Genomic DNA, 24,809 nt, shown 5'->3' on the forward strand with positions numbered 1-24,809 from the left:
CATGCTTACTCACAAAATCCCTGAGTTCTAGTTCTCAATTTATGGACACTGTCCTTCTTTGAAAGTTTTCAATCTTGGGTTAAAAATATAGGTAAATGATGCCAGAATCTGAAAATATTTTAATACTTTCCTAAGACTTTAAAATTGAACCATTTTAGTCTTGATTTTAAAATAGGAAAACTTTTATTTCATGTTTTGGAAAGTTGGGCTGTTACATCTTTTAGACAGCTAGATGGCAAAGTGCACAGGCCCTGGAGACTGGAACACCTAAGTTCAAATCTGGCCTCAAACACTTACTAGCTTTGTGACTCTGGGTAAGTCACTTAACCATGTTTGTCTCAGTTCCCTCACGTGTAAAATGAAGGAAATGGTAAATCACTCCAGGATCTTTGCCAAGAAATCCCCAGATAAGGTCATGAAGGGTTAGATACAACTGAAGAACACATCTTTTACTACCCAAGTTTATTCTTAATCAGGTAGTAACATTCCTATCTGCTGGAACTATAATATTCTGCTCATTAAGGCCTGCTTTTGAGGTAGAAAAGTTGTGTTTTAATAACTAGTGGCACAAATGGCTAAGTAAACATACCAGGTCTATTTAGTCTTCTATGCTACTGGTGTGGACGTTTTTGTTTCTTTACCCCAACTCATCCCCTAAACATGGATAATCAAACGTTTTAGCATTTGGGTCACTTGGTTCATTAAGAGGACAGACAATAATTTTCAGTCACTCTAATGTTACGTAAGTGTGTATTATTTAGTTTAATACAAATATGGGTGAACAGTGGTCAATAAATAGTTATATAGTCTTCCTTTGAAAAAAATCAGAGAAGCCGTTGAGGGAAACGTGGAGTTATCTCTTTCTATTGTGTCCTTTTTAGTTTGCTTCTCAATCTTTCTGCAAAGTGAACGCTCACACATGCATTACTTCAAAGACGTGGCATCCATAAATTACTTTCCAGTGTGATTCCTTTGGTGCTGAGCAAGTTCTTTACTCTTGAGGAAGGCCTTCCCACAAACATTACATTCTTTAGGTCCAATAAGAATTCTCAAGGCATTCCCACATTCATTAGGTTTATAATGTTTCTCTCCAGTATCTGATTCAAGTAAGTGCTGGGTTCTAGAGGCTTTCCTAAATTCATTTGATTCCATAAGGTTTTTCTCGAGTATGAATTTTCTGATGTCCAGTAAGTCCTGACCGTCGATAGAAGGCTTTTCCACATTCATTACATTCATAAGGCTTCTCACCAGTATGGATTCTTCGATGTCGAGTAAGCTGTGTGCTCCGGCGGAAGGCCTTCCCACATTCCTTACATTCATATGGTCTTTCATCAATATGAATTCTGTAATGGGAAATAAGGTATGAGTTGCAGTTGAAGAATTTCCCACATTTAGTACATTCATAAGGTCTCTCTCCAGTATGAATCCTCTGGTGTTGAGTAAGTGCTGTGCTCTGGTGGAAGGCCTTCCCACACACCTTACATACATGAGGTTTTTCTCCAGTATGAATTCTCCGATGTCGAGTAAGTGTTGGGCTCTGGTGGAAGGCCTTTCCACATTCACTACATACATAAGTTTTCTCTCCAGTATGAATTTTCTGATGCTGATTAAGGCCTGTCCTTTGATGGAAGGCCTTCCCACATTCTGTACATTCATAAGGTTTCTCTCCAGTATGAACTCTCTGATGCAGAGTAAGTGCTGTGCTCTGGTGAAAAGCTTTCCCACATTCCTTACATGTGTAAGGTTTCTCTCTGGTATGAGTTTTCTTATGCTGATTAAGTCCTGCCTTCTGATGGAAGGCCTTCCCACATTCCGTACATTTATGAGGTTTCTCTCCAGTATGAATTTTCTGTGGCTCAGAAAGTCGTGCGCTCTGATAGAAGGATTTTACACATTCGTTACATTCATAAGATTTCTCCTCATTGTTCTGCCGCCTTCTCAGCCAGGCATCATATTCCAAGGCTTCTCTCAATTTGATGACACAAGGACTATCACTTGACACTTTTTCCTGGGATGATACATCCAAAGAAATGTCCAGCTCTGGAGTGGTCAGCTTGGTTCCAAGTCTAGTCTCAAAATCTGAAAGAAATATTTAAAACCGTAAATATTTCTGGTTTTGCTGTTGTACCTATGATACTATCTTCTGTCTCTATCAAGAAAAATTACTGCCAACACTAAAATATAGAACAGTTAATATGACCCTTTGCTTGCAGTGACTACAAAAAGCTTTCATGTTGGTCCTCTAAACAACCTTGTTAGGTAAATATGTCAGCTCCTCATTTTCCCAATGAGGAAAGTGTCATTCAGTCAAGTCAAACCAACAAGCATTCCTCAAGTATCTACAATGTGTCAGGTACTGTGCTTAGGCTGGGGAGATAAGATAATCACTAAGAGAAGGCACCAGCATTAAGGGGGAAATTCAGGAAAGGCTTACTGCAGAAGATAAGATTTAAGCTGGGACCTGAACGAAGCCAGGAGATGAAGATGACAAGGGGGAGAATTCTAAGCATGGAAGACAACCAGTGAGAAGACACAGAGTCAGAAGAAGGGATGATGGAGGGGAAAACATCCAGGAGGCCAGTGTCACTGAATCACAGAGAACTTAGAGGGGAGTAAGGTGTCAGAAGACTAGAAATGTAGGCAGGGGTAAGAACTTTGAAAGACAAATGGAGGATTTTATATTTGATCCCAGAGGGAAGAGTATCCACTAGACTTTGATGAAAAGGTGATGACATGGTCGGTGCTTTCAGAAGATCGGCTGGACACCTTAGTGGGGGATAGCCTGGAGGAGGGGGACAATGGAGGCAGGGAGACCACCACGATGCTATTTAAATATAAATTCATTTCTTTGAAGAAACACAAATCATCAATTAGTACCTGAAAATTCCTCTAATACAGAGAAATGCTCATCATTTAACTTCCATTTCCCTTGGTTTCCTCAACTGTTAAATGAGGATGATGGTAAAAGCACCTACCATGCAGGGGTGTTGTGAGAACGTATGATATCTGTAAAGAGCTGATCCCAGTGCCTGGCACGTAACAGGTACTACAGAAATGTTTATTCCCTTCTCTCCCTTTAAAAAACAAATCTGAGTCCCCTACCATCCATCAAATTGCCAAATGGATTTTTTCCCCAAAGACCGAAAACCAACTGTTGGTAGAGCTTTGGACAAACAGGCGAGCTGTTCCATGGCTGGTGGAGCAGTAAACAAGCTCTGCTATCTTCGCAAAGCAGCAGCGACTTCAGTCAGCCATGCAGAAGAGTGTGTGCCCTTTCTCCCAGTGATCACGCAAACAAGCCTAAATCACAAGCGAAACCTATGACCCCCTCTTCTACGACTGTCTCTGATCAGACAACTCTGGTACATTTAAGGCTTAAAAACTCTGAAAACTCTCCAGCAAGAGTATTGATGCAGCTTAGTTAGAACTACTTAGAACTGATCTTCTTGATCCTATTTCATTCTTTGCAACTCATCCCTGCTCTCTCACCCACTGGCCCACCAGTGATGTGACAGCTGCCACAGTAGACCCTCTGTCTGAAAACTGCCAGCTGATCTTTGCCTGTAACTATAAAGCATATTCCAGTACTCATCAAGGGTTGTGCCAGGGAGAAGGGACAGTGGGGGCAAGGGAGGTCACAGGCCACTGGGTCCCCAGCTGCCTCTGCCCACACTCTCCAGTGCTGCTGTTTGCCTTTGAGTATCCATGAACCACTGTAACCCCTCCTACCTTCCCAGGGTGCCATCCACCCAAACTCTGCCTCAAATATGCATGATGCCAAGGATATTATGGGAAGGAAAAAAACTTCCCTAACAATATTTGTGGTAGCTCTTTTTGTAACAGCAATGGGCTGGAAAGAACCATGTGTCCAATGGGGTGGTTAGGGTTCAACACATAATAACATATGACATGTTTGCTGGGTGCTTCCAATTTTCATTGAAGAATAAAGAGAAATAAGGAAGGTCTAGAATCATTTTGATCTAAAAATCAAGGGAAGGGGCCTGTGAAGGGACAGAGAAAAGACAACAGAATCAGAAAATTCCCTTGGACTACAGCTCCAGAAAACCCAGTTCCATCAGTAACACTTAATAGTGTTAATACTTAATAACTTAATTTAATAATTAATAACTTTAAAACTTAAAAAGTAAACAGGAAAAAAAAAGATCAGATAGGAATATGGAAGCCAACAGGCAATTTGGGTTAAAGTCAATATACACGTGAAAAGACAGTGCTCAGCTGTGTAGGGGTTAGAATTGAGGATAAGATAGACTTGACTGGCCGGACACATTAAATAAGACTTCTGCGAAACAGAACAAAATAAATTGAAAGAAAAATACTGATGACCCTCATGTCATTACTTATCTTAAGAGTCTGTGATTCAGTAAATCAAGATCTTTTGGATAATTTTTAGTCTTAGCAATTTGTGTGAGACATAGAAAAGGCCAGTAGCCAACCCATGGTCTCAAAGGCTGCAAGTGTCCCAGGTGAGACACAAGAAACAATAAAACAATGTAACTAGCAGTTCCCAGTCCATGGTGGACAAATGGATAAAGAACATGAACCGTTTTCTTCCTTTTAAGACCATAAGTTACAAAAGGGCGGCTGATTGGCAATGGTGGTGGGATTTTCTACACTCTGAGTTCCCCACATGGATGATCCAACGAGCCTAGACAACAAAATAAGAATATGACACAAATCCTATGAAAAATGTGAAAAACAAAGAAATCTGGACAGAGTTTCACAAAAGAAGGCCCAGGGAAACAAGAGCCAAAGACATACCAACTGTAACTAATGATAGGAAACTGGAATAGGAATTAACAGCAAGCACAAAGTCCTGCTGGAGATCTGCACTGAAACTGATGTATAAACATGTTGTAAAGGAAGTTTAAAAAACTATCCTGATGTTTAATAGTTAAGTTCTCAATAACTGTAGATTCAAATGGAAAAAATCAGCCAGTACGATCTCCTGTGCTCAGCACTTCAAGCCCTTCCCAATATGCTCCAGCCTCCCTTTCTGTTCTCCCTGCATGTGACTCTCGGAGGAGTCCTGCCAGACAGGCCTCTTTTCCGTGGCTTACACAACATATACCCATGATGCCCCCAGGCCTGGAATATTCTCCATCCTCACAGAAGTTCTCTCCTAACTCATAGTTATAATTACTTTTTACAGGAAGTCTTTCTTGATCTCCCTTGTACCCTCCCTCTCTACTTAGAGAATCCTAGAAAATCAACTAAAAAACTAGTTGAAATAAGCAACAACTTTAGCAGAGTTGCAGGATATAAAATAAACTCACATAAATCGTTAGTATTTCTATATATTACCACCGAAATCCAACAGAAAGAGATAAAGAAATTCCATTTAAAGTGACTGCTCACAGTATAAAATACTTGCCAAGATAAACCCAGGAGCATATGAACACAATCACAAAACACTTTTCACACAAAGACAGATCTACACAACTAGAGAAATATTAATTGCTCATGGGTAGGATGAGCCAATGTGATAAAAATGGCAATGCTACCTAAATTAATCTGCTTCTTCAGTGCCACAGTAATCAAACTACCAAAGAATTATTTCATAGAGATAGGAAAAGTCATAACAAAATTCATCTGGAAGAACAAAAGATCCAGAATATCAAGGGAATTGATTTTAAAAAGTGAAAGCAGGTGGCCCAGCCAGCCCCGATCTCAGTCATTAAAACAATCTGGTTCTGGCTAAGAATGGAGGGAGAGTCACTGGAATGGACTGGATACACAATACACAGGACTAAATGACCACAGGAATCTAGTGTTTGATAAACACAAAGGTCAGGTTTGGGGGGCAAGAACTCACTATTTAACAAAAATTGCTGAGAAAACTGGAAAGCAGTTTGGCACAAACTAAGTATAAACAAATATCTTCCACAGTTACCGAAATAAGATCAAACGGGCATATGATTTAGACATAAAGGGTTATAACGTTACTAGGGGAGCATGGAAAAAAATTACCTGGAAGGTTTTATGACCAAACATGAGATAAAGAGGATAACAGGAGATAAAAGGGTTAATTGCAATTACACGAAATTTAAATGTTTTTGCACAAAGGGGCCGTTAGGTGGTGCAGTGAATACAGGAGAAGGCCTAAACTCAGGAGGACTCATCTTCCTCAGTTCAAATCGGGCTTCAGACACTGACTAGCGGTGTGACCCTGGCCAAGTCACTTAACCCTGCTTACCTCAGTTTCCTCATCTGTAAAATGGGCTGGAGAAGGAAACTGGTAAACTATTCTAGCATCTTTGTCAATAAAGCCCCAAACGGGGCTATGGAGGCTCCGACGGGACTGAAACAATTGAGCAACAACTGAAGCACACACCAAACCAATGCAGCCAAAATGAGAAGGAAAGCAGGAAACTGAGAAAAAAAAATTTTGACATGAAATCTCTTTGACAAAAGCCTCATTTCTCAAAAATATAGTGAACCAAATTGTCAGGAGCCAGTCACCAGCTGATAAACGGTCAAAGGATATGAAAAGATGTTTTCAGACGAAAGCAAAACGATCAACAATCATATAAAATGCTCTAAATCACTAATGGTTAGAGAACTTAACATTAAAATAACTCTGAGGTACACAACCTCACACCTTTTGTATTGGCTGACATGACAGAAAAGGAAAACAGCAAATGCTGGAGGGAGTGTGGACGGATAGGGACACTACTGCACGGCTGGTCCAGGCCCAAAGGGCTCTAAAACTATCTGCCCTTTGACCCGGCAACACCACCGACATCCCAGACATCAGAGAAAAAGGAAAAGGATCTATATGTACCAAAACATTTACAGCAGCTTTATCTGTGGTGGCAAAGAACAAAAAACCGAGAGATGTCCATCAACTGGGGAGTGGCTGGACAGGCTATGTGTATGGTTCTATGGGAAAGAAACAATGAGCAGAATAGCTTCAGAGAAACCTGAGAAGATTCACATGAACCAATAGAAAGCCGAGTGAGCAGAACCAGGAGAACACTGTATACAGCGCTGCAACGCTTGTGATGACGAACTGTGAGAGAGTTGGCTGTTCTCAGCAGTACAATGATATGGCCGGTGTCCTTCGTTCTCCAGGAGGACCAAAGTGACGTCACCGTGATAATGTGAAGGTTCAGTGTATCTGACTTTGGCTGATCAGACCAATATGAGCTCAGAATGCTCTACCACAGGTTGGGCACAGATAGTCTGTGTGAATATTTGGGGTGAATATCCCAAATTTGCGCATCCTGCGTTTCCTTTGTGCTGTCTCAATTCTACTTTGCTCAAAGAGCGCAGCACCCTTTCTGATATGGGCATGCCATGCTGAGCAGTCCTGTGCCAGTGTCTCTCATGTTGCACAGTCAAATCCAAAGTTCTTGGAGAGACCTTGAGAGTGTCTTTGTATTGCTTCTTCTGGCCACCATGTGATCTCCTGCCCCATGCCAGTTCTCCATAAAATAGTCTTTTTGGCAAGAGTACATTTTGCATTTGAACAACATGGCCAGCCCATCGGACTTGCCCTTTCTGAAGCATAGTTTGAATGCTTGGCAGTTCAGCTTGAGCAAGGACTTCAGTGTCTGGTACCTTATCCTGCCAAGTGATCCTCAGAATCTTCCTAAGACAGTTCAAATGGAAGTGATTCAGTTTCTTGGCATGGCACTGGCAGACTGTCCATGTTTCACAGGCATACAACAATGAGGTCAGTACAATGGCTCTGTAGACCTTCAGGTTGGTAGTCAGTCTAATACCTCTTCTCTCCCAAACTTTTCTTTGGAGCCTCCCAAACACTGAGCAAGTTCTGGCAATGTGTGCATCAACCTCATTGTCAATGTGTACATCCCTGGAAAGTACGCTACCAAGGTAAGTGAACTTATCCACAGCATCCAAAACTTCTCCATTTGTTGTAACAGATGGTTCCACGTATGGATGGTGTGGTGGTGGCTGATGGAGCACCTATGTTTTCTTGGTGTTAATTATTAGGCCAAAATTAGCACAGGCAGCAGAGAATTGATCCATACTTTGTTGCATCTCAGCTTCAGAGGCTGCACTGAGTGCACAATCATCTGTAAACAGAAAATCATGCACCGACATTCTCTCAACTTTGGTCTTGGCTTTTTCAGATTGAAGAACTTACCATCAGTACAGTAGTTGATCTCGATGCCATGTTCATCCTCACTGAAAGCATTTGACAACATGGCTGAAAACATCATGCTAAAAAGCATGGGAGCAAGCACACAGCCATGTTTCATTCCATTGGTGACTGGGAAGGCACGAGAGCTTTGTCCATTATCCAGAACCCAGGCAAACATGCCATCAGGAAATTGATGTACAATATTGATGAACTTCTCTGGGCAACAAAATTTTGACATAATTTTCCATAAGCCCTCACAACTAACAGTGTCAAAGGCCTTGGTCAGATCTACAAACGTTGTGTACAGACCTCTGTTCTGCTGCTGGCATTTCTATGTGTTAGTACGAGGAATACAATGACATAAGACAATTCTGAAGGACTTGTGATAACAAGTGCTCTTCACTTCTACAGAGAAGTAAAGGACTCTGAGAGAAAACTGAAGCATAATTTTGTTTTTTGCAACATGGCACATCTAAAATAAGCATTAAATTTCTTGTCTTCTAACTGGGTAGGGGAGTGAATGGAGAGAGGGAGAGAATCTGGAACTCAAAATTTAAAAAAAGAATGTTAAAAATAAAAATGAAAGTGCTGCCCCAGAATGATCATCTGGGACATTGTCTGTAAGATCCAACCTACCTGGCTTCCCTCACTCACCTGGGCCTTCTGGGACTGCTGGGGCCTCTCCCTCTGGCACCCAAGGGCCTTCTACTTGCTCCAACTGATAAATCACATCTGGTTTGGAAACTGCAAGTCCTGCAGTGAGGAAATGTGAGAGACACCTTGAATATAATTCCTGTCCCTTCTCTCTTTGGGGACAAGTAGACATATTAGGAGAGATAGCCCAGTGGATAAAGTGCTAGGCTTGGAATCAGGCAGACCTGAGTTCAAATCTGGCCTCAGACACTAGCTGTGTGACCCTGGGCAAGTCACTTACTTTGTTTGCCCTAATCCACTAGAGAAGGAAATGGCAAACCATTCTAGTATCTTTGCCAAGAAAACCCCATGGACAGGTCATGAAGAGTCAGACATATTAGGAAGATCCAATGAGGAGGACAATGAACCCCTGAAGGACACAGAATTGTGTTCCTAGAAACTATGAGGAAACAGGTCATGGGGTCAATTTTAGGTGGTAAAGAAAATTCAATTTCCCGAAGAGGAGGGGAACATTTCATGTCTGCAGGCAGCTGCCCTAGGAGTTTGGGAAACAGAATGGTGGAAGAAACAGAAATGAGGAATACCTCAAGGATATCAGAAACTGCCTGTTTCCAGACACAGAAATGACAGACATTTTACTAGGGGACATGTTGGAGCACCCTGTCTCTTGACCATGCAAGGATTAGGAAGCTCTGGTCTCTCCTTGACAGATAAGTGCTAGACACCCAAGACGGCCCCTCCAACATGCACCAAGGAAGGAAGCACAGATGGCCAAAGGGCAGGTCCTGAGGCCCGGGGGCCATCCTTACCCAGGTAGACCAGGTTCCTGTAGTTTTCGAGCATCACATCTCTGTACAGCTCCTTCTCAGAAGGGCACAGGTGCCCCCACTCCTCCTGGGTAAAGTCCACAGCCACATCCTTGAAAGTCACCAATACCTGAAACAGCAAATACATGTGTGGGTACAACCTGAGAACTACTTGACATCAGCCCCTTAAGGGTCAAGACTAGTTCTGACTGTATTCCCAGTGCTCAGCACAGTGCCTGGCACAGAGCAGGCATTTAATAAATAGACAATGACACCGGGAGGGAAGATGAAGGGAACGGAGCTCATCAGTTTCAGGCCTCAGTGAGCACCTACCGTGTGCCTAAGTTTACAGTCTTAGGCACAGAACCAAAGAAGATGAGTGGCTTCCATGGCTACTGCAGTCTTGGCCCTCAAAGAGCTCACATCCTAACTGGGGAGGCAACATTCAAATGAATAGGGATGGCTAAGGCACGACCCTGAGGGGGGGCAGGCATGCTATCTAGGGAATGGGAAAGACATCCTGCAGAAGATGGATTTGGAGCTGGCTCTTGAAGGAATCCAGGGATTCTAAGGAACAGAAGGAAGGGAAAAGAATGTGCCAAACATGGGGGACAGTCTGTGCAAAGACTCAGAGATGGGAAGTGGAGGTATGAGTGAGAAGAAGCAAACTGAGTAGTGGAGCTGGGCTGTGGAAGGCTGAGAGGGTAGGCAGGTACAAGAAGAAGGTGCCAGGTGTGAAGAGCTTTAAATGCCCAATGAAGGATTTCAGATTGCATTCTAAGATAACTGGAAACCACTGGACTTTAGTGAACAGAAGGCTAATGCAGCCAGACACAAGCCTTAGGAAAGTCACTTTGGTGGCAGAGTGGAGGCGACACTGCAATGGAAAGAGACTGGAGAAGGGAAAACCAATCAGGAGGCCAGCGCAAGCCCAGGAGAGATGATGAGAGCTGGCTAGGAGATAGAGAAAAGGAGGGATAAGGGGGACATGTGCAGGTAGAAAAGACAAGTCTTGGCAAGGGACTGGATATGTAGAATGAGAATGAGAGGAGTTGGAAACATCATCAAGGTTTTGAGCCCAGGTGACTGAGAAAATGGTGGTCCCCTCAACAGTCACAGGGGAATCTGGAAGGGGGCAAGGTGTGGGAAGAAAAATAATGAATTCTGTTTTGGACATGCTGAGTTTCAGATGGCTACAGAACCCACAGTCTGAAATCACCTGTGTAACAGTCATGTCGGTCTAGACTCAGAACAGAAACTATGGCACAGAGACTTATCAGCATAGAAATAACTGAATCCACGGAGGGGATGAGATCACCCAGTGAAATGTGAGAGAGAAAGAGAACAGGGCCCAGGACAGAGCCCTGTGGGGCCACCCAAGGCTGGTGGAGGTAACATGGATGAAAACCCAGCAAAGAAGACTGAGAAGGAATAGTCAGGAAAGAGGAGAACCTAGTGAGAGCAGAGAGACCATCCAGGAGGAAAAGTGATGAACGGTATCAAGGGCTGTAGAGGAGGATCCAGGAGGAAAGTTCAGACAAGGCCATTCAATCTATAAATTAAGAGCTCACCAGTAAGTTTGGAGTGACATTTTCAGTTGAATGATGAGGTCAGAAGAGTAAAGGAGAGTGAGCACAGGCACTGAGTACTGACAGCTTTTTAAAGGAGTTTGGTTGAGAAAGGGAGGAAAGAGAGAGGGCAACAGCTGGCAGTGAAAGCACCAAGCCAGGGCTGCCTGAAAGACTGATGTCCACTCACTGGTCACCAGACAAAGATCCCAATTTTATGGAAGAACAAAGGAAGACGTGAACTGGTGCAGAGGGAGGGAAGCAGAACCAGGACACGACAGGTGATCACAGCGACAGAAACAACCCAAGTAATGACTGCAACAGTACAAACTGAAACAACAATAACAAACAACGAAAACGGAATGCTCCGAAATCATACTGCTCACGTTCAGCCCCAAGAATGCCTGGATGGATGGGGGGATGACAAAGTGTTTATGAAACACTCAGCATGCACCACGTGCCAGGGACGCACCAAGAAAGGGCCCAGCAGATCCCACTCTCGAGGAGCACACGCTCCAAAGGAGGAGAGGTCAGCTACAGGGCGGATGGCAAGGCCCTGGAGGCCGACGGCAAGGCCCTGGGGCCTGGCGGGTGTACTGGCACGGTAGCCAGAGGGCAAGGGTGGATGGTCCTCCATCTGACCAGGACTGGACACACTGTGTCTCAGTTCATCTCAATGGGAGGAAAAGCAGCTCTTCCTCCCTGGATGCCCTTTGGTGTCTAGTCAGCCTAGGGGCAGTCAGAGGGCAAAGGCAGGAAATGAAAGAAGGAGGAAGATGCCACCCATTCACTGTCACAGAGCTGCCTCTGCTCAGCCAGAGCTCACCCTGAGACTGTCACTGTTCCAATGAACCTGAGTCACCCACTTCACTTCTACACCTCCAAGTCATTCATTTGACTTGGTTATAATTAGAAACATGGAGCATGCCACTCAGCACATTCTAAATATGAATTCCTAGCTACAGCTGGGAAGCCTCTGGGCAAAGAAACCAACCTTTATTAGGAGAAAAAAGGTGGGGCCTATGGTCTCGAGATACAGAATTCAGTTATTTATAGGGCTCTTTATTCACGGATGATATAACAAAGTCCTGGAGAAGCTGATTCATGCAAGACTGCATGTTGTAAGTCACGATGTCCTAACTTTGTATTTTCCATGATGTCTCAATTAACCCTGTGAAGCTTCAATCAGCCCTTAACAGGACTTTTTTACTTTATCATTTTAATATAGATTCATATATAGGTATGATTATTAGGGTCACATACTTAAGATACATGCTTCACAATGATTTAGTCACACTTCTAAGGAGAACAAAGACAGGAATTTCCCTGGGGCCACCTCATAGTTTGGTTACACACAGGTTCTTTACCCCGACTACGTTCTTAATTGTACATCATACAGTTATTTCTCATCCTAATGGCTATCACTGATGAAAGATTAGTGAGGTCATACAGGGTCAAGTGCTCCAGGCTGTAACTACTCCTCTTCCCCTTTCACTCTAGATCAGTCACTTTCAAGGTTAGGTATTATTTCTATGACATGACAGACGCTCCTGTTTGCGTTTTTGTCACCAGTACGCAAGGCCAGACTAAGTCCAATGAGCTTTTGCTAGCCATTCCTACATGGCAGTTTCATATTCTACAGACATCAAGGGCACACGAATAGTATATATCCTCACAGCTGCACACAAACTAGGAATTATCACTAACACACACGTGTGTGTGTGTGTGTACATGTTCATCTTTATAGATATATACCCGCATGTATGTGTTTTGTACATTTTATATGTTTGTGTACGTACACACACACACAAACAAAATCTTTTTCTAAACGCTTGGAGCATTGATGCCATACAGGATCTCCTCAGAAGTAACAACTAAACACCACAGAATATCGCACGACTTACAAATGCTCCCTGGTTGCTCCTGATTTCTTTTGGTCTTACAGTGGGAGGGGAAGAGACCGGGGGCAGAGAGAAACCTGTAGCTTCTTCTCCCCTTTGGAGTCCTGGCTCCAACACTTACCACTGGGACACTCCTAGACAAGGAACATCTCCCCTCTGACATTCAGTTTCTTCATCTATAAAATGGGGATATTATTTTTTCAATTGTCAGCGTGCTTCTGTGAATCAGATTTTAAACCTTCAAGTAGGATATAAGTATTTCCTATCATCATTCAGCATCTGTGACAGCCCTCTCAACAGCCAGCTCGGTCTGGACCATAGAGTGGAACTGAATCCCTTGACAAAGGATGGAGAGGGGAAGGCGGGGGAAGCAGGCAATGAGGAAACACTTCCCAGGAAAGCATCACAGTGTAGAGGAAAGGGCCACAGGTGCTGGCTCAGCTGCTTACAACCTGTGTGACCCTGGATGACTGAGTCATTTCCCCTTCCTGGGCCTCAGTCTTCTCTATAAAAAGAGGGGCCTAGACACAAGATCTCTAAGGCATCACCTTGGCCTGATTCCTCATGGGCCCACTTTCTTGGGTCAGAAGATATGGGAAGAAAACATTCCCAAGTGGAGACCTAAGGTATTTATTTCAGAAAAAACAAAAACTACTCCCACTTACCTGGTGAGCCACAGGAGGGAGAAGGACAAGGGCCATGGCTTGGCTCAACGCTTTCACCTCTGGGGAAACTGGGAATCCTCAGCGGTGAGCCCTGGGGAACAAAAAGCAAACATTAGAGGGACTGGTCCTGCCGTGTTTAGAGTCAAAGCCTGGAAATCCTAATACTCTTCCTAGTTAGAGATGATTACAGGATCCAACCATTCCATTCCATTCCATCAACACAAATGAAGCACCTACTAAGTGCCAGGCACCATCCTACTGTCCACTGAGGAATCCAGGAACAGGAATAGAGCAGTCCCTGTCCTCCCAGAGCTTACATTCTACTGAGGGAACACAACGTGTACAGTGAGGAACAAAGAAGATGCTTAACAGATGGAGAAAGTGCTAAAAACTAGAGGGAGGAGCAGACTTCATGGAAGATGTGGCTGCGATGAGGCCTGAAGGATGTCGAGGATCACCAGGGGTGGAGGTGGGCATGAAAGCCTTCCAGGCATGGGGGCTGAGGGGACCCGAGAGAAATGCATGCAGCGAGGATGTGGATCATCAAGGGCAAGAAACAGTTTCCTGCTCCAGCTTGGCTGGGATACCGAGCAGGTGAGGAGAGTCATGGGAAATGAATCTGGAAAGGAAGACTGGAGCTGAACTGGGCGGAGTGGGCAGGCATTGATATCAAGAGGAGTCCTCTCCATTTGGTCCTGTAGGACCTGGGAACCTCTGCAAGCTTCTGAGCAGACTGAGGAGGTGCTTCCCCTGGACTTTGGACCTGGATCTCTGTGGCAGCTGTGTAGAGGACGGATTTGAGAGGGAAGAACTTGGAAACATGAAAGGTATCTCACTGCTCCCCAGGAGCCACGATGAGCACTTGAGCTAGCATAGTACTCATATAAAGAGAGAAGACAAGTGATCCAAGAGATGCAAGGGAAACAGTTCTGATGAAGAGGAAACATGGCACCCACTATACCTCTCATCTCAGTGGAAAAGGGAATTCCCAGATGAAGACATTCTCTGCCAACAGGGGTAGGCACCTTCTTTGAAATTTAGGGTTTTAGAGAGTTAACTAGAGCACTGAGGGAAATGATCAAAGGTAGGACTTAAACCCAGGTCTTCCTGGTTCAGAGGCTGCCTTCTCAGTAGTCATTTTAATTATTTTGGATAAACTAGAATCTGAATCCAAGGACAGGATTTCTGCTTGGGGCAGATAGGATAAATCAACCCCAAGAATGAAGGTCAAGCTGCTCAGTTCTTATTGCTTCCTGTTTCCTTGGCAAAGCAAGCACGAATCTTGTTACAACAAAAATGGCTTGAGGGAGACAGTGTGAGACCTGCCCCCTCTTCACTCCTCCCACAGGCCTGGCCCAGATCCTCAGGTCCTGAAAGAACTCCCAGAAGAGACAATGGAGCTAATGCCACAACATCTAAGAGACCAAGGACCGCCAGGCCAGAGAAGAAAATATCTCAAGGTTCAAAGAAAGAGCAGAGTCGGTAAAGTACAGGCTAGGAAGTTTGACTAGGAGTCCCGGGAAAGTGGTGGAAAAGATCATTGGAGAAGACTCTTCACAAATCCACGGATTTGTCCTTTTTACATCTGGATCCGTGTATTTCAGTGTGACCGGTGTCCCTCGTCATCCTCTGAATGGTTCTGAGGAGGATCTGAGGCTTTGAAAATGGACTGTTTGGGAGATGCAGGCCACAAACAACAGGAAGAGTCCCCAGTCTGGAAGGGGATCAGGGATTACAGCGCCCACCATGCTGGAGGAGCCTCACTGACTTCCGTAACAGGATTTCTAAATGAGCAGATGAAGGGAATGTTGCAGACGTCGTTCACCTGGATTTTTAGCCATGCTTTTGGTGAAGTATGTTATTCTGCTCTTGTGAAGTCATAGGAAGAAGATAAAAATAAAACTCGAAGTATTCAGAGCTGGTCGGACAGCCAGAGTCAAAGAGTTCGATGTCAACATGGCAGGAGTCTCCAGCGAGGGCCCCAGGAATCTGTGTTGTGTCTTGTGCTGTTTAACACTGTTTTATCGGTGGCTTGGACGAAGAGCATCGCTGATGCCAACTGAATTCTCATGGCACCCTGCTGGAAGGAGGAGTCATGATCCAAAAGGACCTCTACAGGCTAGGGCACTGGGTTGAATCAAAAACAATGAAGTTTAATAGAGCTCAACCTCACTGACAGAGCTGGAGCGGACGTGCTTAGAGCATTCACTCGGAAGAAGATCTGGAGGTTTTAGGGGATTACAAGCTCAATATGGGTCAGCAACTTGACGTGGCAGTTACAAAGCCAATGCCACCGTGGGCTCCCTCCGTGTTCAGACTGAGATCACACTTGATGCGGGTTTAAGAACAACACCAATGAGATGGCGACAAGCTAGAGGTGACCAGCCAGGAGGGTGAAGGCATCAGAAGAGAAGAAGGTGAGGTCTGGTGACTGGCTGCCACCTTCTAGGGGAAGCCTTCCTTCGGGTGACCAGCTCTGATCTCTCCTGTGTGTGGTTGTTTGGGCGTTGTTTCTCCATTAGACCCTAAGTTCCTCAAGGGCAGGGGTTGTCTTCATACCCTTCTCTGCATTCCCTGTGCTTAGTGCAGTGTGTAACACACAGTAAGTAAATGCTTATTCACTGACCGGCCCTAGTCTATTCACACACACACACACACACACACACACACACACACACACTCCCATGCTCACACACACACACAGGCACCACCCCCCACCCCCCCCAATCCCGAAGGCTGCTGGTCAGGTTTGTTATAGTCGAGATTTATTTCATGCATGGGTAGGGTTAACTGGCCAGGAAGGTCCTTTTTAACTCTCATTCTGTGACTTCGTGATGCTGTACTGGGAAGTAAAATGAGAAGGGCTTTGGTAAGTGACGGGATATGGCCTGTGGGAGACGGAAGAATCAAGGACAGCTTTGAGGTCCCAGCTGAAAAGATGGTAATGCCCTGAACAGAAATGTGGAAGTGAGTAAAGGGAGAGGCCTGAGATGAGAGGAGGAGGCTAGCGAACTCAGTTTTGGGTATGAAGATGGAAAAAAGCATAAAAGGCCTATGGGAGAGGTGGATGAGTACATTCGAGGAAAGGCAGAACATTCTGGATATTTTGAGGCATACACAAAAAAACCAAAAAAGGTAACCAGGGAAGATATAGATCAGTGGTGCCTGCTTACCGGGGGGCAGTGTCTTCTCTGACACTGGCAATAATTGGCTTTGTTCTTTAACAAGTGAGGAACAATGGACAAGGGAGATGCAGGGGCAAACCCCAGGAGGCAGTGGCAGGAAGCACTAGAGAAGAGAGACAAGAATGGAAACCTTGGAAGCTTTGATTACATGAAGAATACAAAGAAAAGAGAGCGATCACAGAACTAAAGAGGTCATGAGTCAAAAACAGACAGAAAGAGAAGACGGATCATAAAAAGAGGGGGAAACATCATTTTTGGATAGAGGCACACACAAAAAAGAAATTCTAAAAATGAATGAATAAGACTAGTGGAAAGGGAGGAGAGGAAAGGGGGAATCTATTTAACTGAGAGGAAAAAAGGTAGGAAGGAAGAAGTATGCAACCAGATAGAAACAGGAAGGTGAAAAAAGAACTAATAAACAAAAGCTCAAAGGAAAAAGGGCAACAAATTAGAAGAGGAGAGCAGGGGTGAGAGAACAAGAGCCCATGGGAACAGGACCATCTTTTAATAAAGATTAAAGCAAAGTAACCAGAGGAACGTAATACTGTTTTCACAGAAGAAGAGGGAGGGAAATCAATTAGAAAAACCCTCAATATTAGAGACAGAAGAAGGAAAATATAAATCTCTTATAATTTTAAATGTGAATGGATTAAATAATTCTATAAAACAAAAGATAAAATAAATATATCATTATATAACCAAATAATATATCATGAAAATAAAAATAAATAATAAAATTAATTAAATTTTAAAAGAGTGCAGATTCAATGAGAAACCAAAACCATACACAATCTGTTGCTTAAAAGAAACACATTTAAAAAACAAAGATGTACAGAAAATAAAACCGAGGGGATAGAAAAAAATTAATTATGTATCAAATGAATCCAAAAAAATAGAAACTGCAATCCTGCTATCTGACAAAGCAAATGCAAACGTTTGAAAAATTTACAAAGTATAAACAAAGAAACTATATTATAAGGAAAGAAACCACAGACAACAAACCAATATCAGTAATAAATTTGCATGCTCAAAATGACTTAGCATCCCCAACTCATAAAGGAAACATTACACAAGCTTCAGAACACAGACAGTAACAATAGTAATGGGAGACTTCAAAATCCCTCTCTCAGTTTTGAATAAATCCAACAGACAGATAAAAGGGAAAATATGAAATTGAATAAACTGCTGGCAAAAGCAGAGTTAAAGATTTTTGGTGTATTCTAAATGACACAACAAAGGAATATACATATTTCTTGGCTTTTCCAAAAACTAACAACATATGAGGGTGCAGAGATATTGTAAACAAATGTAAATAGGTAAAATAAGTTAACACGCTCTTTACAGACCATAACAACATGAAAACAGAAAGTAGCTGATAGGTCACAAACTAAAGATACAGACTCAAATGGAGACCACAACAGAACTGTAAAAGAGCAGGTCAAAGGACAAACCATAGAAGCAATAACATGGAAAAGAAAACGATAATGATGAAACCACACACCAAAATTCTGAGATGCAGCTAAAGCCGTCCTCAGGGGGAAAATCATATCCTTACAAAAGTACATCAACAAAATAGAAGAAAAGGATTAATTAACTGAACATGCACTTCTTAAAATTAGAAAACCAACAAGTAAACAAACTGAAAATAAGCACAAAAGAGGAAATAACAAAAATTAGAGGGGACATTGATAGGTTGGAAACAACATTGCAACAGAAATGAAAAACAAAACTAAGTTCTGAAAAGAATGACAAAATCAGGAAATCAACATGATTAATCACACTAAAAACAAAAATACCCCAAACCACACAATCATCTCCATAAATGGAGGGAAAGCCTCTGATAAACTACAACATTCTTTTTTGCTAAAAAAAAAAAAACAAAAAACCCTACAAAATAGAAACAGAGAGGGACCTTTTAAAACTATATCTCATAAAATGTATCTATATAAAACCAGAAGTAAGCCTCTTGAGTTCACACCATCCCACCTGCCAGGGCAGTGAATCCCTGGCTGCTGCCCAGCTAAATAACCTTGCACAGACACGTTCAGAGTCCCAAGTATGTGTCCTTTGCTATCATGGTTTCCTTGGCCACCATGGTCCTCAGTGTTCTTGGTGTGGTTTATGGCACAGCAAAATGTGGCACTGGCACTGGAGCCATGCTTACTCAACCTGAGATGATCATGAAGTCAATCATTACTGTTGGTATTATTGCCATCTATGGTCTGGTGGTGGCTGTTCTCACTGCCAACTCCCTAATGTGGGAAGCCCTCAGTGGGGGCAGGCCTGGGGGGGCTGGCAGCTGGCTTTGCTGTTGGCACTGGAACACTGGGGAACAGGGAGATGACCTTACTCCTGGATCTTCACTGAGGCATTTGGCCTATAAGGCAGGGCTGTGGCCTTCCTCTTCCTCTCCCTTTTTCTCAGATCTCCCTCCCAGTTTTTATCACTGTAACTACAGGGTTAGATGTAAGGACCTGTCTTAAACTACCCCATCTCTCCCAGTTTCTTCCAGAATGATTAGCCTGATACTGGTTACAGCTGTTCAGTTGAGAGTAAATGTGGAATGTCTTATAGGGACTGTCACTCTGCACCAGACTGGATGGCCCGGTACTGGGCCAGGGCCAGGCAGTCACGTGATCCCCTGAAATTTAAGACTATGATCATATTAGTAAGGATCGCATGTTTGGGAAGATGTAGAACACGTGTTTCCAGTGGTACTGTGGCTCTAGACCACAGCTCACAGTGAGGTTTCTAAAGGAAATTCTAATTCTGATCAGAAAAAACAAACAGCATCATACGCAGTAGGGATACACTAGAACTTTTTCCAATAAATATGAATGCCCACTCTCCCCACCATTACTTGATATAGTTCTGGAAACGCGAGCAACAGCAAAAGACGAGAGAAAGAAATTAAACAGAGATAAGAGGTAATAAAACTATTTCTGCTGATTATATGATGAAAAGTCCTAGGGAAACAGCAAAGATACTAATTGACACAATAGTTTCAGCAAAGTTGCAGGCGTCAAAACAAATCCTCAAAAACACCACATTTATAATTAATAATAATAAAACAAAAACCAATAACGGAAAGGGAAATCCCATTATGAATGGCTACAAATAACATAAAATTTCTGGGGATCGATCTTTCAAAGCACACAAAAAACTTGATACACTCATCTACACAGTATTCCTTAAAGAAACAAAGGACAATTTAAAATAACTGGAGGAATACTCAATGCTCACGACTAGGCAAGGGCAAAATTACTAAGAGGACACTGTATAGAAAATGAAAAGATAATATTAAGAGAAATAATGAAAAGAAGTAGGAAAGAACAGGGAATATCACTTTCACACCTTAAACTATATTATAAAGCAGCAGTAATCCAAACCATCTAATATTGACTAAAAAGTAGAGATTGATCATTGAAACAAGGGGCACTCAGAAACAGCAGAACTCAATAAACAAGTATTTGAAAAAGTAGAAAACATAAATTACCTAGGGGAAAAAATCCCTATTTGATAAAAACTGCTAGGAAAACTGGAAAGCAATATGGCAGAAATTAGGATTAGAGCAAAACCTTATAAACCTTATAGCCCTGAAGGCTATTTATGGACCAAAGACCCTCTCAACTACTCAGTGCTGACAGAACCACAGTGATGAGTGGTAAGAATATGATCCTAGAGAGATGGGCTGAATACTTCCACAGTGTTCGCAACAGACTATGATCAATCAATGCTGAGGCCACTCAATCCCTCTCTAGCTTAAGCTCTAATTGAAAAAGAGGTTTTGAATGCCATTAGGCTCCTCTCCTGCGGCAAAGTGCCTGGTGCTGATTTTATTCCAGCTGAGATTTATAAGGCAGGGGCTCCACAGCTCACTGAAATTTTTCAGGTTATATGGCAAGAGGAGGTTTTATCCCCAAGGAGTTCAAAGAAGGCCTCCTCCATTGTCCCTCTCTATAAAGGTAAAGGGAATAGATTGTCCTGTGACAATCACAGGGGGATCTCTGTCTTAGTCATTGCTGGAAAGATTCTTGCTAGAGTCCTCCTTGATAGGCTGATCCTTCACCTGAAGATGGGCATCTATCAGAGAGCCAGTGTGGCTCCAGAAAGAGCCAAGGAACAGTCAGTGTGGTGTTTTCTGCCTGACAACTCCAGGAGAAGTGCCAGGAGCAGCACAGAGGTCGGTACACAATATTTCTAGATCTGACCAAGGCCTTTGACACTGTTAGTCATGAGGGCTTATGGACAATTATGTCAAAATTTGGTTGCCCAGAGAAGTTCATCAATATTGTATGTCAATTTCCTGATGGCATGTTTGCCTGGGTTCTGGATAATGGACAAAGCACTGGTGCCTTCCCAATCACCAATGGAGTGAAACAGGACTGTGTGCTTGTTCCCATGCTTTTTAGCATGATGACTTCAGCCATGTTGTCAAATGCTTTCAATGAGGATGAACACGGCATCAAGGTCAACTACCGTACTGATGGTAAGTTCTTCAATTTGAAAGGCTACAATTGGCAGAGCCAAGATGATGGAGTAGAAAGATGCACATACACTAGCTCTTACCCCACAGTCCATAAAATACCTGTAAAGAAGAACTCTCAACAAATTCTAGAGCAGCAGAAGCCACAGAACAATGGAGTGGAGAAGATTTCTAGCCCAGAGTGACCTGAAAGACCAATGGGAAAGGTCTGTCACACCAGACACAGAGCAGAGCCCAACCCTGCCTTGGCCATGCAGCACTGAAAGGAGCAGATCCGAGCAGGCTTCAGGGACAGAATCTCCAGCAGCAGCACAGATCCTTCAACCCACAGGCACCAAAGGTCAGTGAGAGGGTCTTTTCAGCTGGCCAAGAAGAGAGCAGGGTATTCCCATAACTCGGACTTCCTCAGGTGGCAGCAGTAGAGGCAGCAGCAGATGGGGGCTCCCAAAGCAGGCAGTAGCCTGCATCCATTGTTGAAGGTCTCATTGTAAACCCTCTGAGGGAACTGAGCCCTGTGTGGTGGCCCTGCCCCCACTTGAGCAGCTGATCTTAATCTCACACTGAATAGCAGCCCTGCCCTCTCCTAAAACCCTTGAGGGTTTGGAGCAGCTCATCTGAATCTCAGGCCCCAGTGCTGGCTTGTCAGAACTGGAGGTGAGGTGGTTGTGGAGAGGAAACTCAGAAGTCAAGTACCTAGCTGGGAAAATGCCCAAAAAAGGGGGAAAAAATAAGGCCATAGAAGGTTACTTTCTTGGGGAACAGATGTCTCCCCCCATCCTTTCAGATGAGGAAGAACAAGGCATACTGTCAGAGGAAGTCAAGGCCTCTGCCTCCAGGGCCTCCAAAGGGAACTTAAATTGGGCTCAGGCAATAGAAGATCTTAAAAAAACAAGTTAGCAGCTTACTAAAGGAGAACCAAAAAAGTGCTGAGGAAAATAACAGCTTTAAAAAGAAGCTAACTCAATTGGAAAAAGAGGTCCAAAAAACCAATGAGGAGAAGGAGGTTTTAAAAAGAAAACTAGCCAAATGGAGGAGAAGGTTCAAAAGGTCACTGAACAAAATAATTCATTGAAAGAGAGAATTGAGTTCAGGTAAATGAAAGACTATGAGATAGACCATGCAGTTAGTAAACAAAACCAAAAGTTTTAAAAAATAGAAGATAATGTGAACAGGCTACAAGCCAAGACCAAAGTGGAGGGAGGGTTGGTGCATGATTTTCTGTCTGCAGATGACTGTGCACTCAGTGCAGCCTCTGAAGCTGAGATGCAGCAGAATATGGATCAATTCTCTGCTCTTGTGCTAATTTTGGCCTAATAAAAAACACAGGTGCTCCATCAGCCACCACCACACCATCCATATGTGGAACCATAGCACAGAAAATGTATAAGTTCTGAATGTTGTGGATGAGTTCACTTACCTTGGTAGTGTACTTTCCAGGGTTGTACACAGTGATAATGAGGTTGATGCACACATTGCCAGAGCTAGCTCAGTGTTTGGGAGGCTCCAAAGAAAAGTATGGGAGAAAAGAGGTATTAGACTGGCTACCAAACTGAAGGTCTACAAGAGCCATTGGGCTGACGTCATAGTTGTATGCCTGTGAAACATGGACAGTCTACCAGCGTCATGCCAGGAAATTGAATCACTTCCATTTGAACTGTCTTAGGAAGATTCTGAAGATCACCTGGCAGGATAAGGTACCAGACACTGAAGTCCTTTCTTGAACTAAACTGCCAAGCATTCAAATTCTGCTTCAGACAGCACAACTCCAATGGGCTGGCCACACTGTTTGAAAGCAAAATGTAGGCTTGCCAAAAAGACTATTTTATGGAAAATTCCACCAGACAAGTGATCACATGGTGGTCAGAAGAGTGATACAAGGACATTCTCAAGATTTCTCTCAAGACCTTTGGAACTGATTGAGACAGGGGAGACAATGGCACAGAACTGCTCAGCATGACATTGAAACAGCTCAAATAAAATGCAGGATGCACAAATTTAGAGTATCTACCCTGTTTACGCAGGCTATTTGAGCCTGACCTGTGGTAGAGCATTCCGAGCTCATACTGGTCTGATCAGCCACAGTCGGACACAATGAAACTTGATTTTATCATAGATGTGTCATTTTGGTGCTCTTCAAGAACAAAGGACATCTTTCTATGATACAAATATGGTTTTGATACCCAAACCAGGAAGAGACAAAACAGAGAAAGAAAATTATAGACCAATTTCCCTAATGAATATAGATGCAAAAATTTTAAATAAGATTTTAGCAAAACGAATACAGCATCTTATCACGAGATTAATACATTATGATCAGGTAGGATTCATACCAGGACTACAGGGCTGGTTCAATATTAGGAAAACTATTAGCATTATCGACCACATCAACAACAAAGCTAACAAAAACCACATGATTATCTCAATAGATGCAGAAAAAGCTTTTGACAAAATACAACATCCATTCCTACTAAAAACATTGGAGAACGTAGGAATAAAGGGAACTTTCCATAAAATAATAAGCAGTATCTATCTAAAACCTTCAGCAAGCATTATATGCAATGGGGATAAGCTAGATGCATTCCCAATAAGATCAGGGGTGAAACAAGGTTGTCCATTATCACCACTATTATTCAATATGGTACTAGAAATGTTAGCTGTAGCAATTAGACAAGATAAAGATATTCAAGGAATTAGAATAGCCAAAGAAGAAACTAAGTTATCACTCTTTGCAGATGATATGATGATTTACCTAGAGAATCCCAGAGATTCAAGTAAAAAATTACTTGAATTAATAAACAACTTTGGCAAAGTTGCAGGGTACAAAATAAACCCACACAAATCCTCTGCATTCCTATATATTAGCAACAAAGTTCAACAGCAAGAGATAGAAAGAGAAATCCCATTTAAAGTTAGGGTAGACAGTATAAAATACTTAGGAGTCTACCTGCCAAAACAAACCCAGGGACTATATGAACACAATTACAAGACACTTTTTGCACAAATAAACTCAGATTTAAGTAAGTGGAAAAACATTAGTTGCTCATGGGTAGGCCGTGCTAATATAATAAAAATGACAATTCTACCCAAATTAATATACTTATTTAGTGCCATACCAATTAAACTATCAGACAATTACTTTCTAGAGCTGGATAAAATAATATCAAAATTCATTTGGAAAAACAAAAGGTCCAGAATATCAAAGGGACTAATGAAAAGAAATGCTTGGGAAGGTGGCCTAGCGCTACCAGACCTTAAACTGTACTATAAAGCAGCAATTATCAAAACCACTTGGTATTGGCTAAGAAACAGAGAGGTAGACAAGTGGAATAGACTTGGCACTCAAGATGCAGTAGGCAAGGAATATAGCAACCTTCTGTTTGATAAACCCAAGGACCCCAGCTTCTGGGATAAGAACT

At 42.9% G+C, this 24,809-nt stretch overlaps 1 protein-coding gene across 1 annotated transcript in view; it reads right to left on the bottom strand.

Annotated features, from left to right (window-relative positions):
• Positions 1-733: 733 nt before the first annotated feature.
• Positions 734-24,809, bottom strand: part of LOC140498942 (uncharacterized) — a 29,679-nt gene continuing 5,603 nt past the window's right edge. The window contains 5 exon segments of the mRNA XM_072599746.1: positions 734-1,149; positions 1,151-2,079; positions 8,783-8,881; positions 9,592-9,718; positions 13,723-13,813. Of these exon segments, the coding sequence (XP_072455847.1) occupies positions 952-1,149; positions 1,151-2,079; positions 8,783-8,881; positions 9,592-9,718; positions 13,723-13,758 (1,389 nt within the window). The 5' untranslated portion in view covers positions 13,759-13,813 and the 3' untranslated portion in view covers positions 734-951.

Source organism: Notamacropus eugenii, chromosome 4 (genome assembly GCF_028372415.1).
Source record: "Notamacropus eugenii isolate mMacEug1 chromosome 4, mMacEug1.pri_v2, whole genome shotgun sequence".
Lineage (NCBI taxonomy): Eukaryota > Metazoa > Chordata > Mammalia > Diprotodontia > Macropodidae > Notamacropus > Notamacropus eugenii.